Below are 25,447 nucleotides of genomic sequence, written 5' to 3' on the forward strand. Positions count from 1 at the left end.
TCAGATGTGTGCGTAGGATGGTCTACTGTTCAAGCAACAGCAGCATCTGCAACACAATGGTGATAATGCAGCAGTAAAAGCTTCTTCAGCTGCTGTTTGAACCCTGTTTCAGCCACTCTAACTCCCAGTTATTAGTAAGGTTTTCAGAAGAGAGCAACCATGCATGTGATTCTTATAAAGTGGCAAAAATGGAACCCTATGGCTCATATGAGGCTCGGTGGCTGCAGTTCACATGAGCAGCAGGCACTGGGGACGGGGCTCGGCCGACAGCTGCTGAACGGCAGGCTAATTGACAGCTGCAACGCTCTTATTTTCACAGCTGAAAAACCAGAAGCTTTGTTTTACCGAAACTTCAGCAGTTCTATTTCCTATTACGAGAGGTGAGGTGCTAACACGCTGTTTTTTTGTTGCTGTTGTTTTTTATAAACAGCCTGTTTTTCTCCATCCTGTGAAATGGACTTGGACTCAGAAGCTCTCTTTTAGAAATATCCTGGCAGATGTCCCCCACAACACTTCCTGCTCCTGCCAGAGCCAGCCTGTGAGGGATAATTAGAGAATGTGAAACAAGCGACACCGGTCCTCGTCACAGCACATCTGCACCGAGCTTTTCTCCCCACCTTCGGCCCTCTCTAAAGAGCTCTCACTCCTCCTTCACCAGCCCCTGTCCAGCCATAATCAGCAGCACTTTCACCTGCTTCCAAGGAGCTAAGTAACATCCTATTGTGTAACTTTCTCCCCATTCACCAGGAAAAAATCACAACGAAAGACAGTCCCACAGTCCGTTTGCCTCCCTCTCCTGGAACACATCACTCACTTCCACATTTAAACAGTTTTTTTTGGCAGATTTAGTTCCAGTGATTAAAAAATGCTATCAGAGACTGCAGACCTCTGGCCCTTTCATTTGCCTGCAATTGCTGGCTGAATGCATGCCCACGTATACAAGGTCAACAAAGACAGTCTGTGAGCCTGTGGATAGATCATTGCAAGAAGTGGCTTCTCCTCCTTTCTCCTATTCAGAGAAAATGAGTGCAGCTACAGGCATGAATCATTCTGTGAGAAAGAAAAAGACAGCCAGAGAAAGAAAGAAAGAAACAGAGAGAGAGAGAGAGAGAGAGAGAGTGTCACTCCTTTTGGCAGCAGAGTGCAGGGTTCCATCACAAACTACGATCATGAAAGATGGGACCATCGCCCCACTGCAACCCTGCATGCATTCTTAAATTATGACAAAATACACCAAGCAATGCATGGAGGGCCAAACTAGGCATTTGTTCATTGGAATTAAAACACAATTACCATTAAATTGCAAACAATTACTGTAACCCAAATTACAGTTCAACAAAACCCTACATCACCTATGGGGACATGCACACAGCTGGAGGGGCAGGTACCACTGAGGCACTGACCACCAGAGGGAAATCCATTTTATATAAAAGTCGATGTTCCACATTTTATCGTATTGCTGTATGGTATCTTCTAATGTTTTGTTAATTCTTTGGCAACGTGGCCTGTGTAGTATTTCATGCCAATGAAGTATCTTGAATTCAGACTTCAAAAGAGGGAGGGAGGAAGAGAGGGATAGAGGGAGAGAGAGAGAGAGAGAAAAGAGAGCAGCGACGTGGACCTTAATGCGTAAAGTGTTCACCGCCAGACGCCACCCAACACTGGATCGGCTGTCAGACAGAATTAATACGTGCCTGGTTTCTGTAGCGCAGGCATCGGTGACAGGTTAATAACCTTCACGGGGTTATAACCAGGCCTCTCTATGCCTGTTACAGTAAGAATGAGCCGTGTCGATGCAGGGCACTGTCTCTGCTTCTCGTGGGACAGAGACCTGCACTCACATCTAACAGTGTAACGGCATTACACCCCCGAGATCAGGGCTGCACCCCGGAATGAAGCAGGACAGAGACGGGAAACACAGACCCCTTTATCCGCACCCCCACCCGGCCTGCAGACACCGCCAGCATTGCCCCCCCCCCCCCCCCCCCCCCAGCCAGAGCGTGATGCAGGAACCAGCAGGGGGGCCAAGTTACGCCTCACAACTCCCCCAGAGCCGCGAGGGTGTCGCACGGACTGCTGCACACATTGTGCCTTGCAAGAAAATAAAAACATAAATAAACAAATAAATGCCAAGCCCTTCTGCCTGGTACATCAATTACACTTGAGTCCCAGATTCACAAAGATTTTTTTTCTCCAAACTGCCACAGTTGCTAATACTGCAGAACGTTTATACAATACTGAATACCTTTCACTAAATTCCTTTCACTAAATACATTTCTTCTTGCTTTGTTTCAAAGTCTAATTACCTCCTGCGTGTTTGCCTTAAAAGTGCAAGCTTTCAAACATTTTTTTCTTTCTTTGCTTTTCTAGTATTAAAACTAACAGTATGCATTAACATGCAATTAAAACAAAGATAGGCAAATAAAAACAAAAATGAATGATAAACATGATTTTAATTAAAATAAATCAACATTACATTACCAGCAGAGAGGAAGCATTCAGTGGCACAGATTTTGGTGCGCTTGGAGAATGTAGAGTTTGAGAGAGAGTTTGGTATAGTAGTGTTACAGACAGCCGAATGTATGGAGAATATAGACTTTGAGAGAGAGTTTGGTATAGTAGTGTTACAGACTGCCGAATGTATAGAGAATATAGACTTTGAGAGAGAGTTTGGTATAGTAGTGTTACAGACTGCAGAACTCACGGAGAATATAGACTTTGAGAGAGAGTTTGGTATAGTAGTGTTACAGACTGCCGAATGTATAGAGAATATAGACTTTGAGAGAGAGTTTGGTATAGTAGTGTTACAGACTGCAGAACTCACGGAGAATATAGACTTTGAGAGAGAGTTTGGTATAGTAGTGTTACAGACTGCCGAATGTATAGAGAATATAGACTTTGAGAGAAAGTTTGGTATAGTAGTGTTACAGACTGCAGAACTCACGGAGAATATAGAGTTTGAGAGAGAGTTTGGTATAGTAGTGTTACAGACTGCAGAACTCACGGAGAATATAGACTTTGAGAGAGAGTTTGGTATAGTAGTGTTACAGACTGCAGAACTCACGGAGAATATAGACTTTGAGAGAGAGTTTGGTATAGTAGTGCTACAGACTGCCGAATGTATGGAGAATATAGACTTTGAGAGAGAGTTTGGTATAGTAGTGTTACAGACTGCAGAACTCACAGAGAATATAGACTTTGAGAGAGAGTTTGGTATAGTACTGTTACAGACTGCAGAACTCACGGAGAATATAGATTTTGAGAGAGAGTTTGGTATAGTAGTGTTACAGACTGCAGAACTCACGGAGAATATAGACTTTGAGAGAGAGTTTGGTATAGTAGTGTTACAGACTGCAGAACTCACGGAGAATATAGATTTTGAGAGAGAGTTTGGTATAGTAGTGCTACAGACTGCCGAATGTATGGAGAATATAGACTTTGGGAGAGTTTGTTGAAGTAGTAGCATGCCTCCTAAAATGTCAACAGTCAACATTTTATCCATTTTAAAAGCACCTGTAGTGGTGCATGGAACTGGACCAGCAGTCAGAGGGTGAAAATTTCACCCGTCCTCCAACAGCAGCACTGTTGCTGTCGCATCCTTGCAAGAGGCGGTGCACCTGGATATCTGAAATAAATGTCCTGATGAATAAATCATAAATCATAATGCAGCGTGCTTATTGTGACTGTTCTCTTGCCTGCCCCTGTGTCTGAGGCTCTGTGCTGACTGTCCTCATGTGACCTCAGCTCCACAGTCCTTCCTTCGCACCGAGCTTGACCATTCTGTGAACGTGGCGCGTTGCCGTGGAAACCACTGTGGCGACAGGTGCACGGGCCACTGTCGGAAACGGACTGGACGCATCCCAGAGAGGCGTCAGACGCTTCTGAACAAACGCAGCAGCAAACAGCTGAACCCCAGAAAGCCCCAAAAGGGAGAGGAGAAAAGATTAATGTGATTTATGAGCGGGCCGATCCGAACGGTCCTGGCAGGGAATCACAGGTCCCGGGCCACAGCTCTGTCAGCGTGGGCTTCACCGTTTAGCGCCGTACGGCACAGCGGATCATTAAAACACTCTTACCTTCCAGAACAAAAGGGGTAAGGCACACAGGTGGGGTCACTTGAAAAGGAAGATGGCCAATAGCATTTTGGGTAATTTTGTTAGAGCGCGTGTCATGCTGCCGCACCCCCCTGTCCTAAAAAAGAGCTCCAGCAGCTGTTCCCTGCCTTCTGCTGGGCAGGTGCACAGGTGCCGTGATTAAGGACCTGAGCACGCATCCATGAGACAGCGGGTCCTATTCCCAGGTGAAGCACTGCTGTTCTATCCCACTGTAAGACAGTTAACTGTACCTGCTTTCTGCAGCCAATTTAGCACATGCATAATACGTGAAACAGCTACAGAGAGTAACTCACTCTGGGCAGGGCTTTCTGCCAAAGCACCTGAAATAATGTAATATATCAGTGACCACACAGACCCGTAACAGCAACAGACCTTTTGCGGATAATTTGTGTTGGATCTCTGGACTCCTCTTGGCTGTTAAGATAAATATTGTTTTAAATCACTTATATGGCTTTCATCAATCAGTATTTAGTCCTGAAGGGGGAAATGAAATCTCAACATTGCACCTTCTTGAGGACAAATCTGAACTACGATCTGAATATATGATCTGTGCATAGCTACATTTTTGCATATATTGTGAATTTTTGAAAATTTCCATTACATAAAATGAATGATCCTGTTTGGGGTTTTTCTTTGTAAAGTGTGTGTGTGTGTGTGTGTGTGTGTGTGTGTGTGTGTGTGTGTGTATGTGTGTGTGTGTGTGTGTGTGTGTGTGTGTATGTGTGTGTGTGTGTGTGTGTGTGTGTGTGTGTGTGTGTGTGTGTGTGAGGCTTTCCTTGCAGTGCAGTTTGCGGTTTGTTTTAAGCACTGCGCACACACACTCACGTGAGTGTATCGTATCACGACCACATGAATAAATAGTAGACGTGCATCTACAGTGATTCAGCAGCAGATTCAGTGAACAAAGCACCCAGAGCCTCTCAGGAGATGAGTAATGACACACAAGTGGCACATAAATATGAAAACATAAATCATGAACAGCCTGAGTATGTTATGCAGTTTAAAAGGACAAAATGTTCTTAGTACTTTTCATCCAACAACCAAGTATGTATACATATATATATAAACTTGACTGTTTGATTGCATTATGTATATCTTTAAATGCATGCCTTGCAGGTGTTCTTATTTGCTTATCTGTGAGTATTAATACGTTAGAGATTCTCTGCATCGCACTGGCCGTAAAGTCTCTGTGGCTGTGATTGTTCTGTTGTGGATGGTGCAGAGAGGGGATTAGGGCTGCCATTCCAGTGTATGTAAATCGTATCTGCAGACAGGATCACCGACGGTAAAGAGCCATCATTGCCCCGGCACCGGAGCTGCGTTCACTTCCTGCGCTTTTAATCTCTGTCCCCTTAGGAAAAGCAGAAGCCCAGACGATTTGGGGGTGCTCATCAGCACCCTGTGTGTCTCAGCATGAAACCGCAATCTGCAGGAATCTGCCCATGTACACGGACACTACAGGGGTTTGCACGTTTGACGCCGATTAAACTTCACTCAGCGGTGTTTAATGGAAGCTGCTGATGGGAGGAAGCCAACAATGTCCACATGAAACAGGGTCAAGGGACCGTAAGTATTGATCAGGGAGGTTAATTAAAAATCTCACAGGTACCTCCATCTCAGATAGGCACATTGTCAGAGACTCACAAACACGCCCCCTGGTGGTGGGGATCATCTCTGCAGTTCCCTTCCTCCGCACGAGGGTTCATAAGCCTCCTCTCTCTGCATTGGCTCCAGCTGCTTTGAGTATTGTCTTCTTACTCTGTCAGTATATCACTCCCCCCTCTCTGATTCAGTAGGATCCATTTATTGCACAATAAAGAAGGTGCAATTTACTAAATGTTCCTCTCCTTGAAATGGTTTGGATTGAAGCTATGGAGCCTGTTGCACAAAATGTGTCAATCAGTACAAATGTGTACAGAAAAAAAAACAAGTGGTGAAAACAAGAGATACTACATTGTATTGTATTTGCTTGTGCAGGCTGACTGAGACAGCTGGATATTTACTGAGGAGATTCAGGTAACGAGCTCAAGGGTACAACAGCAGTGCCTCCAGTAGGACTCAAATTTGCAAACCTCAATGAAAACCTCAGTTCCCTGACCTCCACACCAAGACTTTCTGTGATACTGTGATACAAAAGGTGACAAAACACTAGGTGGCCTCACTATCAGAGCAGGAGAGAGAAAGAGACAGACAGGGAGAGAGAGGGAGAGCGAGAAAGACAGAGAGGGAGAGAGAGAGAGAGTGACAGAGAGAGACAGAGGAAGAGTGAGAGAGAGGAGAGAAAGAAAGAAAAGAAAAAGAGACAGAGAGAGAGATAAAGAAACAGAGAAAAAAGAAAAAAGACAGAGAGGGAGAAAGAGAAAGAGAGACAGAGAAAGAGAGCTAAAAAGAGAGGCAAAGAGAGAGAGAAAGACAGTGTTTACACCTCAGTAGTGTGTGTTTGTGATTCAGAGCTATGAACCCAAGGGGTTCAGCTTCTGAAAACACAGCATAACCCGCAGGCAGGCTCCCGCGGCCCTTCCGCCCTGAGTCCCGTTCCAGGAGCATGGAGGCGCTGCAGGCCTCTCAGAGGATGTGACTGACAGCACCGCGATCCACAGCGTAACCGGAATTATCATCGTCAATTCATTCGTCTGGCAAACACCTCTATCCAGGGAGGATTACTGGGCATTAGCAGGCACGGCCCTGCTGAAAAAGTGTGCATACAGCACACAGCATAATTCACAATTACTCAAACAATTTAACTGATACCTGTAATACCCTAAAGCCTATAATACAACCAGCATGCCCCGCACAGGGCGAGGCACTGCTTCAGGTGTGCTTCAGCCAGGTAAGGCTTTTGAGGGTTTGAGTCCACAGAACATGGGAGGTACATTCAACAGACTGTTACCAAAAAAAGCAACATATTCACAGCTGATTTGATTCAGAAAGTTTTGCTTTTAAAATAAATTATTCCACAAACTGTATCCTGGCACAGAGACAATAAGAATAATGTAATAGCAATAATATAAAGAACATACTAGAACATAAGAAGTTTAATGAGGAGAATCGGCCATTCAGTACAGCTAATGTAGGCTTATCATTTTGCCCACAGTCTTGAGTGTAACTAGAACTGTCAAATCTCATCTTGAATAAGTGTGAATTGTGTTCAAGACAGTGTCTCTGCTGCCACGACAAATTCTGACAAGCTGCTCCAAGTATTTATATCTCTCTGAGAGAGAAAAAAATGCAAAGTTCAACATCCATACTGATTTTAAATGTGATGAGATCACAGATCTGCTGGAGAGCAATCTCTCTATAATTTAAACCTGTATTTTAGCACTTAGTCTGAACCTGACTACATTATATGTCACATTAAGACAAAAGAGGAGCATTCTCTGTCATTTCTGCTCCTTCTGTATTATTTCATGGTTAATGGAGATGAAGGCCACATGTACCAGAAAAGATCACTTTCACTCAGATGTAGTGCTGCAAAATTACATCTCAGCCATTAAGGAAAGTAATCTAAGATGAAACGGCAGGTCTTTAAATTCTCAGCTCAGAAACTATTGGTTCCAGTGAACCAGGTCCGAGTCTCAATGAAACACAAAATCTGTTTATAGCAGGTTTGGCAATATAAGCCACATTGACAGAAATGAGCATACTGAGCCTCAGTTGAAATCAGCTGAAACTGATTGCTCAGGTGACCTTGAAGCAGTCCTTTCCTGAGTGTAATTACCACAGAAAACACTGAAGCATGAAGCATTTTTTTTTTCATTCGCTGAAAGGCATAACTGAGCCATTTATTTCACTAGCAATCTTTTCCTTTCGACATCATCCTTCTTCCTATTCCTTCTTCAGGAATGACACGTTGTGTCGCCCAACATGCTTTGCACTTTATGCAGGCAGTGCGCACTCTGCAGTTTTGTAAGTTTTTGCTTTTCGCAGCGAAGTTATCGCTTCTGTGAGTGCGCGTGTGCGCTCCTTATCCATTTTCAGCTGTCAGATGTTGTTTTTGGCAGCAGTTTCAGTTACATAATGCTGATTTCCTGAATAAAAGTACAATAAGGAAAAAGCGTTCAGAAATAAATGAATATGAAATAAATGAGTCTGCAGTGAGAGGCAGAGAGTGATAATGTCAACGTGACACGGACTCTGGGGGTGGAGCTGTGCTCACCTGTGGAGCCACAGGGCGCTAAGAGAAAAGAAGAAGAAGAAGAAGAAACCCACCCTGCAACGAACAGGAGGACAATCACGTGGCACATGCACCCTGCATCTCTACTTCAGAGAGGGACTCCTAGGTACTGATGCATCAAAATGCATGAGATGCAGGTATGGTTGAACTGTGGCATTAATGGCCGTGCATGTGCACGGGGTGAGCCACGATGCTCCGCTCACCTGTGGTGGTACACCTGTATATGGAGCGTACACTGAGAGCAGAGAGGCCAACTTCTCCACCTCCCCGCCCTGCCCTGTGGCCGGGTCTGTCTCTCCTTACTCTGAGATTCGGGACTTCCTACGCAGGGTACTGAAAACACCGCCACACCGCCCCCGTTCCTTCCAGCCAATCAGAGCCCTCGGTTTAAGCTCTAACCTGAGTGTGTTTAATTATGTCTGCAGGCCTTGTAAATCATGAGAGGTTTTTTCCCCCACAAGAAACAACATGTTCTGACAACAGAAGGGAACAGGGAAGCTGTGTTTGTCAGGGAACATTTTAGCTGCAGATAATGTTTTTTTTTCTCTCTCTCTCTGTCTCTCTCTCTCACTCTTAAATTTCCTACCGCTTAAAGGCTTATAGACTACGGAGAGCCAAAAGGCAAGACAGTGATGTTTGGGATTACCGGGGTGAGAAAACTCATTGGATCAGACAGACAACTTTCTCTGAGGGGATTTTATTTTTTTTAACGAGCATACTGAGGTTGTGTAACTGGCTCCGGGTGTGACTGGGTAGCGCTGATGAAATGTCTTCAGTTTGATTAACGTTAAGATATTACCAAAGCCCACACAAGCAGCACTGAGGCTTCAGGAGCCTGACACCAGAGCTGTGGGTTTAACAGGCCTGCCAGTGGCTGGAAGACTGACCTCAGATCAGTTCCCTGCCCCATGGTGTCCACGGTCATTTCTTCCATTCGCGCTCACTGAATTGTATCCAAGCAACTGGGGTTGAAAAAAGGAAGCACATCCCGTTTTTCGTCATTTGCACAGAATGTTTCTTCTGTGAGGGAGGGTTACGGAGTGCACAGTCTGTGTATTGCGCCTTTTGTCTGCTTGGAGTGTTTGCCTCTCAGGGACAACTGACACGCACTGACACGCTCCACAGAGACACGTGAGGAAACAAACCTCAACACAGACTCCACCAAAACGCTGGGAAACGACACACAGACGCGTCACCATGGAAAACTCCGGTGAAAAGATATCTCAGTCCAACTGCTTCCTCATCAACCTCAGGAAATCTACATGTAAAACACATAGAAAAGAACATAAACTGGCCTCTTGTTAACCCCCAGGTGTGTGTGTGTGTGTGTGTGTTTGTGTGCATGAATGCATAGGACATGGGGGAAGTCAAACATCTTTGTCCCTCTGCAACACGACTTCAGGGAGTCGCTGTAGTTGTTTTCTAATGGTACCTCCATGTTACAAAGGAACTGGTTTTCTGGCAAACAATAACCCAGCACTCAGATCTATATTAGACATGAAAACCAGATATAATTACTATCATAAGATCAATAATCTATAACACTAAGCTGTCTCACTTGAAAAGCGAAATGCATTTACTCCCAGCTTCTCTCACAGTTTTCTGTGCTGCAGACTGTAGCATGCTGAGCTTTTCACATTTGCCACGGATACCGATTTCTCTTTGCTCAACTAGCTGTTTCCGCTAATGTTCTGCGTCTTAATGTGTTTTCTGTTGATTCAGATGTGTTTTCTCCTGCTTGTTCTGTGTCCCAGATAGGCTTGATTCTCTAATTCTGCTTGTAATGACGATCTCTCAGAAGCGCGGCGTTTCTCGCGGCTCGGTTTGGAAAACATTAATATTTAAAAGGAACACGGTCGCATTCTGTCTCCTTTGGCACAGCGGCTAAACACAGAGCATTCAGGGCCTCCAAATCAGAGCTGTCAAAATGGGGTGCACTCCGAACATAACAAACACTGTGATAGGAATTCAGTTATCCGCAGAATAATCTAGAGCAAAACAAAGCTCTTAAAGGAACCCAGAGGTCTATTAGATAGGGTGAGGGAAGGGGAAAGGGGAAAAAGGTTACCTAAAACATGTTATCTTTAGCCTAACAAGCACACACACACACACACACACACAAATTCAGAATATATTTTACACCGTGTAGTTTCATCAGGGTCTAGCTTCCTGATGTTCAGGGTCTATCAGATAAAGCCTCATCGTAAGTGTTTTTTATGGTGATCGGGGGGTGCAGACCTTAATGGCGTTGGTGGAGATCTGGATCTCGTGCAGTTTCCTCATGGTCCCGTCCCGGTCGATGAAGTAGGAGGACGCCAGCTGATGCAGGGCCTCCACGCTTTGGGTGGCATTGGCCAGCTTCCTGTCCAGCTTGCTCTTATCCATGTACATGGTCAGGGCCTCCTCTCCTGGGGTGCAGAGGCAGGACGTCTCTCAGTACTAATCTCAATCAAACTACATCACATTACATTGCATTACACTCATTCAGCAGACGTTCCTATCCAGAGCGACTTCCCGCTCAAATGAACAGAAGTGTCTCCAACCAAGTTAAACGAGCAAGTGTCAGTCCAGGCTAATAGCACTCCCACACCAGTGAGTGTGAGCACTACCACAAGTTAATTTGTGCTAACAGCCTAGAAAACTAAGGGAAGTCAGTTATATACACTATCACATGTCACACAGTCACTAGATCACAGTATCCATAGCACATCACGATATCACAAGTACAAGCCTTTACCATAGGTCATAATGTTACGTCTCATAGTGGGTATCTGAGAATGGCAGTGTGAGAGGGGGTCAGAGAGTTGACTTTACCTTACAGTCAGTACAATTCTCAGTTAATGCAGGCTGAAACTTACCTGGGTAAAGGTACAGGTCTTTGTTCATTTAGCTTAGCCATTGTGGGTGTTAGCTGAGCTGTCTCGATGGCAATAGCTGCCTTTATTTCACTAAGAAGGATCAGTGAAGTGATGGATGGTGCATTTCGTTTGGAGTGTAAAGTGGCCCAGAGGCAGGTTTATAAAACGGGGCAGAGTGCTGTATGGCCCTGAATGTGTCAGAGAGGCCAGTTCTCTGAGAACTATTTACACCTCTACACTCACACTCAGATTCATTAGAGGCAGGAGAGAGAAAACCCATCCGTTCCTAATTCAATAGGATCCCGGCCGTCAAAAACAAGTAAAGCAGTGCTTTTACTTAATAGTGCCGGGAGAGGAACTACTAATAAGCTCAGAGAAAGAGGATACAGTCCTCTCTGGCTCCATGCAGCAGACTGGTAATATAATACAGATGACCTACAAATGAAAGGGAGAGAGAAATGGGCCAAACATTCCTATACACAACTCTGGGAAAGAAAAAAAGGCTAATTAAAAGTCTATTATTATTATTATTATTATTATTATTATTATTATTATTATTACAACTTCTACTATATACATATTCAGTATCATTCTTGTTCAACAACACCAGCCATATTAATTAAAATTGTAAATGAGAAAAATAAATATGATAATATGCTACATAAGCCCTGCTAGCCCTGCCCATCACATTTCCTAAATGAGGAAAGGAGATCCCGTCACACAGAGATAAATTTCGAAGCAACACATGCATCCTCTGGTGTATCGTCTTTACAGCCACTCATCTCCAGGAAGACATACAGTATATACAGTGACTGTTACATTTATCTCACCATTGGGACCACTGCAATATGTCACTATCTACTACCGACCTGTCACAAGCTAAAGCATTTCCAGATATATTGCCAGTTATAGAGAGTTGAAACAGGCAACAAAGAAAGAAAATAACAATAAGCTGCAGTATCAACAGCTAAAAAAGCTACATGTCACTGTTTATTCTGCTGGAGGTCACTGACTGAAACTCCTGCAGCATGGAGGTAGCGAAAGCAGACCGGCAAGGTTGTGTTGGTCCTTGGGTTACAGAAGTGGGGTCAATACCATTTCATCTCAGTCAGGTCTGCAAATGAATTGAAATTTAGTTCATTAAATGAAAAATAATCTTCACAGGAAAATTTTTGATTAATGAATTTAATTTCATTTCACTTCCTGAATTGAATGAGCTGAAATGGAACTGACCCCAACTTGTTTAGCCTGGTTTAGCTGTTTGGCCCTGTCAGGGTGTAACACACACACACACATGCACACATGCATGCACACACGCACACGCACATGCATACGCACACACACACATACACCCACATACACACACACACACACACGCACACATGCATGCACACACGCACACGCATACGCACACACACACATACACACACACACACACACACACACACACACACACACACACACACACACGCACACGCATACGAACACACACACATACACACACATACACACACACACACACGCACACATGCATGCACACACGCACACGCGCACGCGCACACACACACGCACATGCACACGCACACGCACACACACTCAGCACAAGCATTTAGTCCGGTGAATCTGCACATCTGAAAGAACAGATGGATTTTCCTTCAGAGACCCCGGTACTTATCCGGTTGGACTTTCAGGAGAGTTACTGGGCGAGGAGGGTGCTGCCGCCGCTCACGGCACAAGCACAGTGGGCCCAGGGTGCCCGTGCTCTCCGGCCGCTGTAACAGCACACTGTAACAACACACTGTAACAACGCGCTGTAACAACGCGCTGTAACAGCACACTGTAACAGCACACTGTAACAACACGCTGTAACAACGCGCTGTAACAACGCGCTGTAACTGCACGCTGTAACAGCACACTGTAACAGCACACTGTAACAACACGCTGTAACAACGCGCTGTAACAGCACTGTGTAACTGCACGCTGTAACAGCACTCGGCACATAGACGGGGCTGAGGAACCTCCAGGGGAGCACTCGCGCCAACATCCAGAAGGTGCAGGAAGAAATCAAAAAACAAACAAACCAGTCCCACTTTACAGCAGTGGCCAAGCACCTGCCATCCGAGCCATCTCCGAAGACGGGTTTATTCTTTACGGTAAATGTTTAATCAGCTGGCTGGCGGACGCTGGGTATCATCTGAGGACTAATGAACTAAAGCACTTTTATGGAACATGACAGGAGACCTCCTCCTGTCCAGCGCTGAGCCACTCTGAGCCACTTTCCTAATAAAAACCAGTGGAGATGCAGTTTCAGCCTCTACCTGTCTGCTAAGTAATGGTGCCTGAAAGCCTGATCTCAGCTGCTTCTTTGACTAACACAAGGGGGGTCGAGTGATTATTTCAGTTTGCATCACATTGTTTGTATAAAATAAGTGCTATCATTTATGCCCACATGTACTTTGATTATTCAAGCAGAGAAAATATAGCATTTCTCAAGTGGTGTTTATTCCAAAATATTTTGACAGGGAAGTCACTTGTCAGACTGCGTGGCAGTATGGAGATTGTGATGAAGCGAATTACTCACACTGTTAAAACAGGAATGCATTCGAGCTCCCAAAAAGGAAAAATATTAGGTTTCTTTATGACTGACTGTGTTTTCATGTTACTGTTTTCATCAAATATCAACACATTGGACTATGTATTCCCTTTTCTCCCAATTAATATTTTAAACCATGGGTATAGTCATGAGTGAGTTCAGAAATATTTATTGTGGCCAGAATCACTAACAGAGTGTCATGGCCTCACATTTGTCTTGACATTCTTCAGTTACTGAAGTGTAGGGCAATTTACAGGACCACATCTCCCGCGAAACCCCCAAAGGAACGCAAGTGTTTACCTTTGGCCCTTGTAGAGGTCAGGAGGGTGCAATAGTTATCTGGATACCTCAGGTACCATGCAACACCCACCAAACGTGACTATTAAGCAACTCAACCGGGGGGTATCGGCAGTCCAACCCTTGCTGCTAATCTCCGGCCAGCAGGTCACGCTAAGTGCAGCTGCATCCCGGACTCTGGACTCTGGACTCTGTCTGTTGCCAGGCAACCTACAGCACAGTCACACTCAGGACTTGTGGCTCATCTCTTGTCAAAAGTATTGAATATGGTCATTCTCATGTGCAACATAATCACATTTGGTGTCATTTGAAAGCTAATTTCACACGCATGCCAATGATGTATGTAGCAGGGAGGTACGCTTGGTTCATAATAAAGATGTGGCACAAAAGTGGACAGTGAGGAATGCACTTATCTTTGCATTCCTCACTCGCTAACACCCCTTTGTACTTCCCTGGTTACCGCAAGATTTGCAGTATTTATAACTGCTTAATTGCGACTACACTGTTGTTTCACAGCTTATCATGTTTGGCCACGGCACGATGTTCAGGTATATGGGGGGAAACTGGTATAGTTTGGGGAGACTCGTTAACATGACCTCCTGCGCACTATTGTGTAAAGCCTATTCATTATCCTTTGCCTCTCTGTTGTAATCTGTTTTTCCATCACATTGCCTACTGTTCATTATTTCGGACGATCATACATTGTAACAAATAAGTTAATTTATTGTTCTCGCTGCAGCTGATCACTGTATGGTAAGATAACTGCTATTTATGCACTTATAGAATCATTATGCTACTGGTATACTCCATAGTCCCTTGCCTATACAACTAGTGCCATTTTAGGTTGAGCTCAGGCCACAGGCATGTATGCATCTCTATGAGAGAGTGCAACTCGTATAGAGCAACACTACGCGGGACCAGAGTCCCTCGGTTGCATATATAAGCATTCTGTCTTAGCAATTAGCAGAGAGGCATTTGAGTGATTCAGCTGCTAAATTAAAATGTGTTAACAATTACAAAATTTGGAGTCAGATGTATTAAAAGCAGTGATACTTAATGAATTCTGTTCCAGAACAGCAAAAGGTAAGACAGCACGCCATCCTTTGCCACTCGGGCACTTCCAGCGTTGGTGTGTTCGAGTGAGAGCTCTACAGGCAGCTCTACAGAAGAAACAGAATGCATGAAGCCAGGCGATTTATATATTGCCTTCAATGTTCATTTTCCCACTGATGATGTTCTGACATTCCAAGCTAAGCACGGAAATAGTCGGATGCAGTGAACCCCATACATCAATTGCCTCCAGTTTACTGACACTAATATTACATTATTTACATTACATTACATTATATTATTTAGCAGACGCTCTTACCCAGAGCAAATTACATAGGTTACAGTTCTTTACAATGTTACCCATTTATACAGCTGGATATTTACTGAGGCAATTGTGGGTTAAGTACCTTGCCCAAGGGTACAGCAGCAGTGCCCCTTTCGGTTACAAGTCCTGCTCCTTAACCACTATGCTACACTGCCACCCACCCAAAGGGTGTGACACGGGTTCCTGGGTGGAGCCAGCCTGGAGATGTGTGAGTGCTGGGTGTGACAGGGTGTGACAGGGTGGGGCGGGGCAGGGCGGGGCTCTTACCTCCCAGCGTGCCGGAGATCAGGATGTGGGTGCCGTACTTCTTGATGATGGTGTCGATGAACTGCTGGGTGGAGGGGCGTCGGCCCAGCATGCGCACGCTCCGCTGGAACTCCGGCATGAGCGGCACCGGGTTCCGGATCAGGTCCCGCCTCTCGATCGCAGTGTTCCTCACCTTCCAGCGTGCAAACTCTCTGCAGAAACAAGCCGCCGAGCCGTGAGGCCACACAAAAACCGCACACGCCGTTCAAAGCCAAAACGTAACTGAGATGTACGTCCTGTCTGCTAGGCCACTCAGAGCTGGGCACGTAGTCTGCTGTTTTCATTCCAAATGCACCTGAAGTCTGCGGAGCATGATGTCCTGTTTTGGGAACAGACCATTACTGTCACAAACCTCACCTGGGAGGCCAGGTGTGGTGTGTCCTCCAACCCCCAACTGCAAGCCAGGGATATCAGTAACCACAGCCATGCTAAATTCTCTCTCAACCAAATTTCAAAAAACCTTATATGCATTTAATCATCTGTGAAATTAATTTGTAAAAATAAGAATTAACCGAATGTTTATTGATTGCATTTTTAAGAGAAGGATTACAGGCCAGGGCAGTCTTGATTTTACCATTTGGGAAAACTGAACATTCGAAAGATTTTATAATTCGTCAATGATTGGGAGTAATTTCCTGAAATAATACCCTTTGCCTGCTGCTATCCCCTTCATCTCCTCAGGGACTGATTTCCAATCGCACAGGAGCAGAAAATGCGTTTCGCTAGTGTGGCTTATTGCGACTTGTAAGGGGGGTATCGTAATGAAAATATCACTTGGCAGCGCGTAGCAGTGGGGTATCTACATATAATTAACTTTACCTGCGTGGAGCTGAAGCTTACTGTGCAGCGGGTGCCAAAACAATTTGGATTTTGACACCTTTTCAGTCAAACACGATTGTCTAAATCCCACTGAACAGGTCATCAGGCAGCGTAAGAGGATTTGCAGAACGCATTACTTGGGAGCACAGCAAACGCTGGTTCCGCGGCGTACCGTTAAAGCGCGCCGTTTTCGTCCCTGCCTCTGCCGGGGCAGCGCTCTCGGTGACAGGCGGCTCCCTCTCCCTCTCCCTTCTGAAAATGATCTGAGCGTTTTTTAATTACCGCGCTTCAAGGGAACGGGAACAAATGTATGCAAATTGCATTGTGCCGCAGCTCCGCATCAACACATCTCAAGGTAAAGCGCAACAGATAATGAGGCAAATTACGTCTCCGCATGAATCGCGTGCCGGGAAGCCGAGGGAGGGGGATCTAGTCGGGGCTAATTGTATCTCATCTCTACCGAGCGCGGGAAGCGCGTTTGAACGCAGCCCTCTTCGTTTTCAGCCATGGGTATAGACTGCACAGGGATGCATCTCAGCGGAGACGCCGTTGCTTTCACTGTGTATCAGTCAAATGTATGTTACACGCCAAGCATTCTGTCACGTGACTTTAACACATGCGACAGAATGCTTTGCATAAGTAAACCTTTCTCTTAGAAGGCTGGCACAAACTTGTATTTACATATGATGTGATTGTTTTACAACGTAACAATAAAGACAAAATATTATTCATAATGAATCAAATATAATATGCATATCCTACTCTTTGCCTTTGTTTCACTCTGTCCTTGGGCTTTTGACCCTGATTTGTTTAATCAATATTACTGTATTATTCAATTCCAAAATGGTAGTTTGCTATGATTATAATCTAGACACAGAAACACGCCTGTCTGTGCCAGAGATCCCTCTAACTAGAGAAGTGCTAGGAATGAAGCTTCATCAACAAGTCAGAGCGCTGAAAAAGATGCATTTGAGGACGTTTTTAGAGTTGTTTCTCCCGAGGTAATGAGATGGAGAAGAACGCCATGCCAGCATTGCTTACTGTGTGTTTCAATAGATTAAATCTTGGTTTGCGCAGCGTAAAGTAGACAAAGTTTGTGTGAATCATCTCCAGTGGCAGTGTCGCTAGTGTGCGCCCGGAAGGGTGTTTGCAGCGACGGTTTCCAGACCGCGGGGATACCCTGTCAGTCGAACACGCTCATCACCCGAACATTACGCATTCCCCGGGTACAGCACCAGGTGGTGTGGAAAGCTGATAAACCCATGAGCAAAGATGAAAATGAAAAATGGTGAGAGAGAGAGAACTGAGAGAGATTAATCAGATTTATGGTCTTCCCAAGATCCGTCTCACGTATCAATTCATTTTCGAGCACCCTCTCGTAGATTAACTGACGGCCGTGCCACGGCACCATATGCAGGGTCCAGCGCGCATTCGGGCCCATATGCCCAGATTAACGGTGCTGCCAGATGGAAAGTGTGATTCAGGGCTGAATTCCTCCGGCTCGGGCCTGCCGTAATGAGCTGCATGTGGAACCGACTTTGCAGAGGGGCAGGAGAGATTACAGCATGCTGGAGACAGGGATACGGGACGGCTGCCAAGTCAACGACATCACCATTAAACCATCCCCCTCTCTAAAATGCAATGCAAACTGAACCTGCTGACAAATTTAAATTTATGTTTATTTATGTAATTTACCTTTGCTTTCCTGTCAATACTCACTCATTTAGCCTCTCATTACTGTCGTTGCCTGATCTCAGGTTATTCAAATAATATCTGATTATACTGGATTAATCATTAATAACTGAATGGGTTATGTTATTTTTTAAGATTATGAAGTGACATATGATGCTGTTTCTATTTTTGTATGTATACAGCCATATGTATGCATGTATGTTTATTCTTATACAATAAACCTGTTGGCATGTCCAATTCAAATCAATGAGTTTCCTTTCTCTTGCCAGGGGCAATGTATAAGATGCTGTTTTTTAACATGTGTACAGACAGATTGAAGTATAACTGACTTAAATGACCTCTCACAGAGCATGATCTTATATTGTGCCTGTGTTTGGAAAATATGTAATATTTCAAAGGATCTGAAACCTCATTGTGCAACTGCAATGAATTCATTCGTACAAGATACTGGTGAGACAGTAAAAAAAATAAATATATATATTTGAGGAAGAATGCATTGACTGGAGACTGATTTCTGTAATGAGAGAGAGGAGTCTGTGGTCATGTGTGTTCCTATTCCAGGCACAGAGCCTCGGCTGGGAGGAGCAGGAAATCGCTTCCTGAATGCACACAGCGCAATTAACTACCTTCCCTGCTCAGAGAAATGTCACTGGCAATCTACCTATAATTAGAGCTCTGAGCAGCGGGCCCACATCAAATGCAGGGGGGTGCGAGAGGCCCGCGGGAGATCTGTAAGGATTTGTGTATCCTCAAGATTTCCTCGGCTGGACAAACTTTTCTTAATTCTCTCAGGTGAGGTGGCAGACAGCAACGGGTTATCCACCAACTGTGTTCTGAAGAGCACCCGGGGTGGTGCGACTGTTGAGCATAACCCAGGGAAAGTGATTGGTTGGACACACCGAGCGCTTATAAACCACCTGGAAGGGGTAATTTACTTGATAAGCGCTTGGCACATCCAAGCAAAAACTGCCTTCCCTCAGGTCCATTTTCAGATGTTCAATGACATTAAAAAAGATTGTGTGTCTGTTGGCAGGGGGGGTTGTATACTAAATTATAATTGTTGGGTGAAGTTTTTAGAATCTTCTTAGTGATCCTCAAGTCTAATGGTGCTATATTGGAGCAGGTCTACAGTATTAGCTCAATGCTGAAAGTTCTTGCCCGGCCTCTACACATAGGTGCATTAGAAAGTTAGAAAAGTGCTCCATCCTCCACTCAATCGTGCAGTAATACACTGCTCATGATGCAATGTTTGTGAGGAAAAACATTTTAGATCTTGATACCAAGAATTTATTCTCTTAAAAGCAGGAGAGGAACCAAATCACTCCTCCTGCCCTTGGGATTACGAAGCAAGACTTATTTTTTTTGTTATTATTATAATTTTTTTTTCATAAGTGGATTGCTTTAGCCTGCTTCTCTCAATCCGATTTTTTTTTATGCTGATGTTTGGAAGCAGGACAAGCACACATTGTCTTCTGAGGATAATCTGTATGTTACAGACTCACTACTGTGCACTGAATCCCACACTGACCCACTGATGCATGCTTCTCATATAATTGCATATGAGCACAGAAGGTAGATTATGGACATACATGCCAAATCTCAGCGACTTCTGTGTATTTAAAATAACTACATGTGAGCACAGACAGTAGATTACAGACATGGCAAATCTGTCATTTCTGTGTATGTTAAATACTTGCATGTGAAAGGCAGTCAGCAGGTTACAGACCCACAGGGCAAATCCATGTCACCACTGTGTGTCTCATATAATTTCATGTGAGGAAAAACAGCAGATTTCAGCCATGGTCTTTAGGGTGGTGCTCTGGACTCACTTCAGGGCTGGGGAAAGGCATTAAAAATCACCACCACATGGCAGGCAATCCCATCCACCTTCACTTACATGTAACTCCTTTAAGCGAAAGGATTGTGCCTACAAAATAGTGCCCTAAGCACACACTCACATACATCCATTCAAACACACACACAGGAGTGCACATGCGCATGAGCGCGCATACACGCACACACACGCACACATATACACATGCATACACAGACACACATACACATATACACACGCATACACAGACACACATACACAGACACACATACACACACACACACACACACATACACATCTACACACACACATACACATATACACACTCATACACACACACATACACACACACACACACACACACACACACACACACACACACATACATACACACACACACACATATACACATATACACACACACGCATACACATACGCACACACACACACATACACATATACCCATATACACATATATACACAAACACACACATACACACACACACACACATACACACACACACACACACACACACATATACACACACACGCATACACATACGCACACACACATACACACACACACACATATAGCAGTACAGCACAGATCAATTACACATTTAATTAGGTGTTCCTTGCTGCGAGTGAGGTGTTTGTGTACAGGTACCCTTACCTGGCATGAACCGTGTGGCTGTTGTGGCTGCAGTTTAGAGTTCATCTGCGGTCATGCAGGCTGCGGCTGCCCCCCCCCCCCCCCCCCCCCACGTTGCTGCGCCTCCGGCCTGTGACCCCCCCTCCCTCCCCATTATTACATTCCCAAGCTCTCGCCCTGAGAGCGGTGATGCAGTCCAACCTCTCCCATTCGCCAGACTCCCTGAACTAAGCCATATATCAGGGGGGCCGCAGACACAATTGAATTCTGGGATGGTTTTGGAAATCGCTGCGGGCTTTTCATACATATTGTAGAATGAATCTTAATCCAGCAGCGTTCACAGGGCTGTGCAGACATGACCGAGTCTCATTTCCAGGCCACTGATCTCCGGCGGATCCTCACAGGCCGAGGGGGCACGCAAGGTCACGTGACCCCAGGCTGTCACCTCAGTGCCAGCCTCACGGGAAACTGTCACAGTCAGACACATTCAACCCACCCCTTCTACATCTGTACGGTTCTGTCCCAAATCCCCAACATTTATTAGAGTGCATGAGTTTTAATTTGATTTGAAGCCTGGAGTTTCACCCAAAACAACACACTCACCATCACTGTTATTTCTGCTAACCATCAGGTTATAATACAAATAAATACATTAAATCTGACAAAATCAAAACTGAGAGACCAGTGTCAGAAATGCAAATCCTCAACCATGAGGAGAAAAGGCATCAGTCAGGATATTAATGTCTACTGCATGTGGTGTTCTACAACATCATGGTGTTCTACCATAGAGCATCCATCTCACCTGCACTACAATACCATAGAGAGTATCCACCTCACCTGCATTACAGTATCATAGAGTATCCATCTCACCTGCACTACAATACCATAGAGAGTATCCACCTCACCTGCACTGCAGTACCATAGAGTATCCATCTCACCTGCACTGCAGTACCATAGAATATCCATCTCACCTGCACTACAGTACCATAGAGTATCCATCTCACCTGCACTACAGTACCATAGAATATCCATCTCACCTGCACTACAGTACCATAGAATATCCATCTCACCTGCACTACAGTACCATAGAGTATCCATCTCACCTGCACTGCAGTACCATAGAATATCCATCTCACCTGCACTACAGTACCATAGAATATCCATCTCACCTGCACTACAGTACCATAGAGTATCCATCTCACCTGCACTGCAGTACCATAGAATATCCATCTCACCTGCACTGCAGTACCATAGAATATCCATCTCACCTGCACTACAGTACCATAGAGTATCCATCTCACCTGCACTACAGTACCATAGAATATCCATCTCACCTGCACTACAATACCATAGAGTATCCATCTCACCTGCACTACAGTACCATAGAATATCCACCTCACCTGCACTACAGTACCATAGAGTATCCATCTCACCTGCACTACAGTACCATAGAATATCCATCTCACCTGCACTACAATACCATAGAGTATCCATCTCACCTGCACTGCAGTACCATAGAATATCCATCTCACCTGCACTACAATACCATAGAGTATCCATCTCACCTGCACTGCAGTACCATAGAATATCCATCTCACCTGCACTGCAGTACCATAGAATATCCATCTCACCTGCACTACAATACCATAGAGTATCCATCTCACCTGCACTGCAGTACCATAGAGTATCCATCTCACCTGCACTGCAGTACCATAGAATATCCATCTCACCTGCACTGCAGTACCATAGAGTATCCATCTCACCTGCACTGCAGTACCATAGAATATCCATCTCACTAGGGAGAGCCCATGCTGTGCTCCACGGATAGGGCACCATCAAAAGCGCCTGCAGGTAGACATTCATCAGAAGAGAATCCACATCTACTCCCAACCAAATCACCCGAGCTCTCCAGGAGCTGAAATGAGGTGAAGACTGCTGAGCTTTATTTAAGACAAGCGTTCACATCAAGGTCCACCGCACTGCATGTACTGGTCATTGTTCTGTTGTGTTATTGTCTCTTAAAGCTGCAGGCTAAACCAGCAGATCGATCCAGCCCAGGGTCAGCCTCCACCTGTGGGTACACACCTGCTTGCGCTGGGTACCGTCTCAACACTCTGGCTGTGCCACACTGCCGTTGGACTGAAACACCAATGCTCCACATCCACTAATTCTCAGGCATGTTAGGAGATAAAGAGTAGCGCTCCATTAATCCCATGGTTCAGCACAGACAGTAAAGAATTGGATTTACAAGCACTCTCTGTATGGGTGAGCCATGACATCACCAATAGCAGGCTGCCAGACCTGACCTTGAATATATACAACTGGTAGTGCTTCTAAATTGTCATCAACTGGACAGACAGATTATCACTCACTGAATTATTGGCCACAGGTTTAAAGATTGTGTAAACCTTCACAAAAATGGCAGTCTTTTCAATTCATGCCTTGAAAAGTTTTTAGTCAATACAAAATGCTGACTATTTGACCAATAGCTATTGATCTCTATTTTTTTCCAATTCTTTATTCCAATTCTTCATTCATGTTTTTGCTGACAATATCCAGCAACATTTTGTGAACATATGTATTTTCAAACAAGATTTTGATCACAAGAGGGTTATGTATTTTCGTCCATAATCATGTGCACCATGACGTCTGTGGCAATTTTCTGAGTGTTAACAGGGGGCAGCAAGCATTCGAGCAGGGAGATGAGGGTAATTACAGCAGAGAGAGACCGGCGGAGCCGAAGAAAGGCGCTCAATTTCTCCCACAAAAGGCCGGGGAGGGGGCTGTTTTTCAGAGCTCATTACGGCAGTAAGCTGCCGCTAGTCACTTTTAGCACTCAGATGCTTAAGAAGAGCTCTGCGCAGAGAGAGGGGAATCTCCTCCACGCACGCCACAGCAACAGTCTCTTCTAATGCCGGTCAAAATGAATGTGAGATGATTAGGAAAAGGCTAAGCCCTGCTGAATTCAGGCCATGGGAGAAATGAAGTATTAAGCTGTGTAAGACACGCTTTTGTATTTTTCCACAGCTTGTGTAAGAGGCTTTCCACCTAACACCCCCCCCCCAGCCCCCCACCCCCTGCTTTTCTTTTTTTAGGCATTCCACCTGTAGGTGCACACACCCTGCCAAAAAGCATCTGCCTGCAAAAACATCCGCTGGAATCGGGACAGCGGGAATGGGTGCATGAACGCTCTCTCTTTACCAATGCTGGGTGCTTCGGTAAGCGTGCTCCACAGCGGTGTGGCCTCCCCCGAAACACGGGTCTCACCCGCCTCTCCCCTGGCTCTCCCCTCCTTCCTGTGCAGCCCGATAAGGGAGGCTGCATTGCGCTCAAATTTCCCCGGGACGGCCGGCGCATCCCCCCTCCCCTGCTTCCCCCTCTCCAAATAAAGGTTCATCCTGAATTTGGCTGCACGCTTTTACCCACAGCCTCTGCTGCTCTGAATGAAAAGGCATTCAGTTTTCAGCAAGTGGGAACATGTGATTCACAGGGTTCATATCAGCGTTCGGGCAACCGCTGCGTTTGAGTAAACCACACGGGCAGAGCAGCTGTCACCCCCCACAGAGTAACGTGACCCCCAGATCCGCCTCACTCTGCTCCACGTACCCCAATCCAAGATGGCAGCCATGTTTAAGGCCTGCTGTGTTTTGAGAGCAGTGAGAATGGCATGGGATTGATTACAGAAAACACCGCGCAGATTAAAGAAGGAAAATGATGTCAGGAGGCTTTTTATGTCTGTTTGTTCTTTTGATTTTTCAATTCAACCCTGAACTCAAGCCAACCCAGCGGTGAACTCCACATCATGATGTAAATCAAATTCAAATTTCTGATGCTGCGTATTTTTTCCCCATATTTTGTGCACTTTTATATTTTCAGAGGGAAAAGGAAGAAGTAGAGTGGTGCTGTATTTTTACAAGGCATATCAACTACTGTTTTTAAAACAATAATTTTTACAGCTTGCTTTAAAATTGCTTTTTTTTTTTTTGCAGGACCCTTCTGTGCATGTTTCACACGCATGACGTGCATGTCTCCAGCAGCCTGCATGGGTGGCGTTTCCCTCTCTCCGGAGTGGCGCGCGCTGGGTGTATCTCCAGGGAGAGGAGCTTGGATCAGAATCCTTTCCACACGTGAAATTAGTCAAGAAAGGAAGCTGGAAAGAGTGTCAGGGTTAAGCACTGACTAATTAGCAGCCCTTCCCGGCAGTAATAAGCTAATCCCTGAGTGGGGGGTGATTATGGGAGTTTTGAGATGGATATGACACACTTCGCTCGTCGCTGTGATTCTGCTCGTTCTGTCTGGGAAGAATATTTGGGTCACATCACGAGGTGTTTTAATAAACTGCCTGCTCACAGCCTCATGGTGATACACCAGATCCCAGGCGCTGCCATGTTATTTTCCTGCACGCTCCAGGAGAGGAGGCAGATACCGACGCATCCTCCTGTTCGGCGCCCATCACTCTCACACCCCGCCGCTGCCGACTGAGGCGTGCACATTGCCTCTCCTTCAGTGCCACACCAGCATGTGCTGCCGACCGGCCAGCAGCGTGGCACAGTGGTGACGTGGAGGGCTCGAAACCAAAAGGCTGCTGGTTCAGTTCCCCTCTGGAGCACTACTGGGTCAAGGTACAAACTGTCTCAGTAAATATCTATTTGTACATTCCACTATGTAACTATGTATCCATTTGTACTATGCACTATGTAGAATGCTTTGGATAAGAGTCTTGTAGGGGGAA

At 45.2% G+C, this 25,447-nt stretch overlaps 1 protein-coding gene across 1 annotated transcript in view; it reads right to left on the bottom strand.

The window, feature by feature from the left end:
* Positions 1–25,447, bottom strand: part of LOC118776928 (BMP/retinoic acid-inducible neural-specific protein 1) — an 85,154-nt gene that overhangs the window by 19,099 nt on the left and 40,608 nt on the right. Inside the window, exons 3-4 of the mRNA XM_036527577.1 lie at positions 15,680–15,870; positions 10,528–10,697 (exon numbers count right to left, since the gene is read on the bottom strand). Of these exons, the coding sequence (XP_036383470.1) occupies positions 10,528–10,697; positions 15,680–15,870 (361 nt within the window). The remainder of the gene's footprint in view (positions 1–10,527; positions 10,698–15,679; positions 15,871–25,447) is intronic.

This window comes from Megalops cyprinoides, chromosome 4, assembly GCF_013368585.1.
Source record: "Megalops cyprinoides isolate fMegCyp1 chromosome 4, fMegCyp1.pri, whole genome shotgun sequence".
Taxonomy (NCBI): domain Eukaryota; kingdom Metazoa; phylum Chordata; class Actinopteri; order Elopiformes; family Megalopidae; genus Megalops; species Megalops cyprinoides.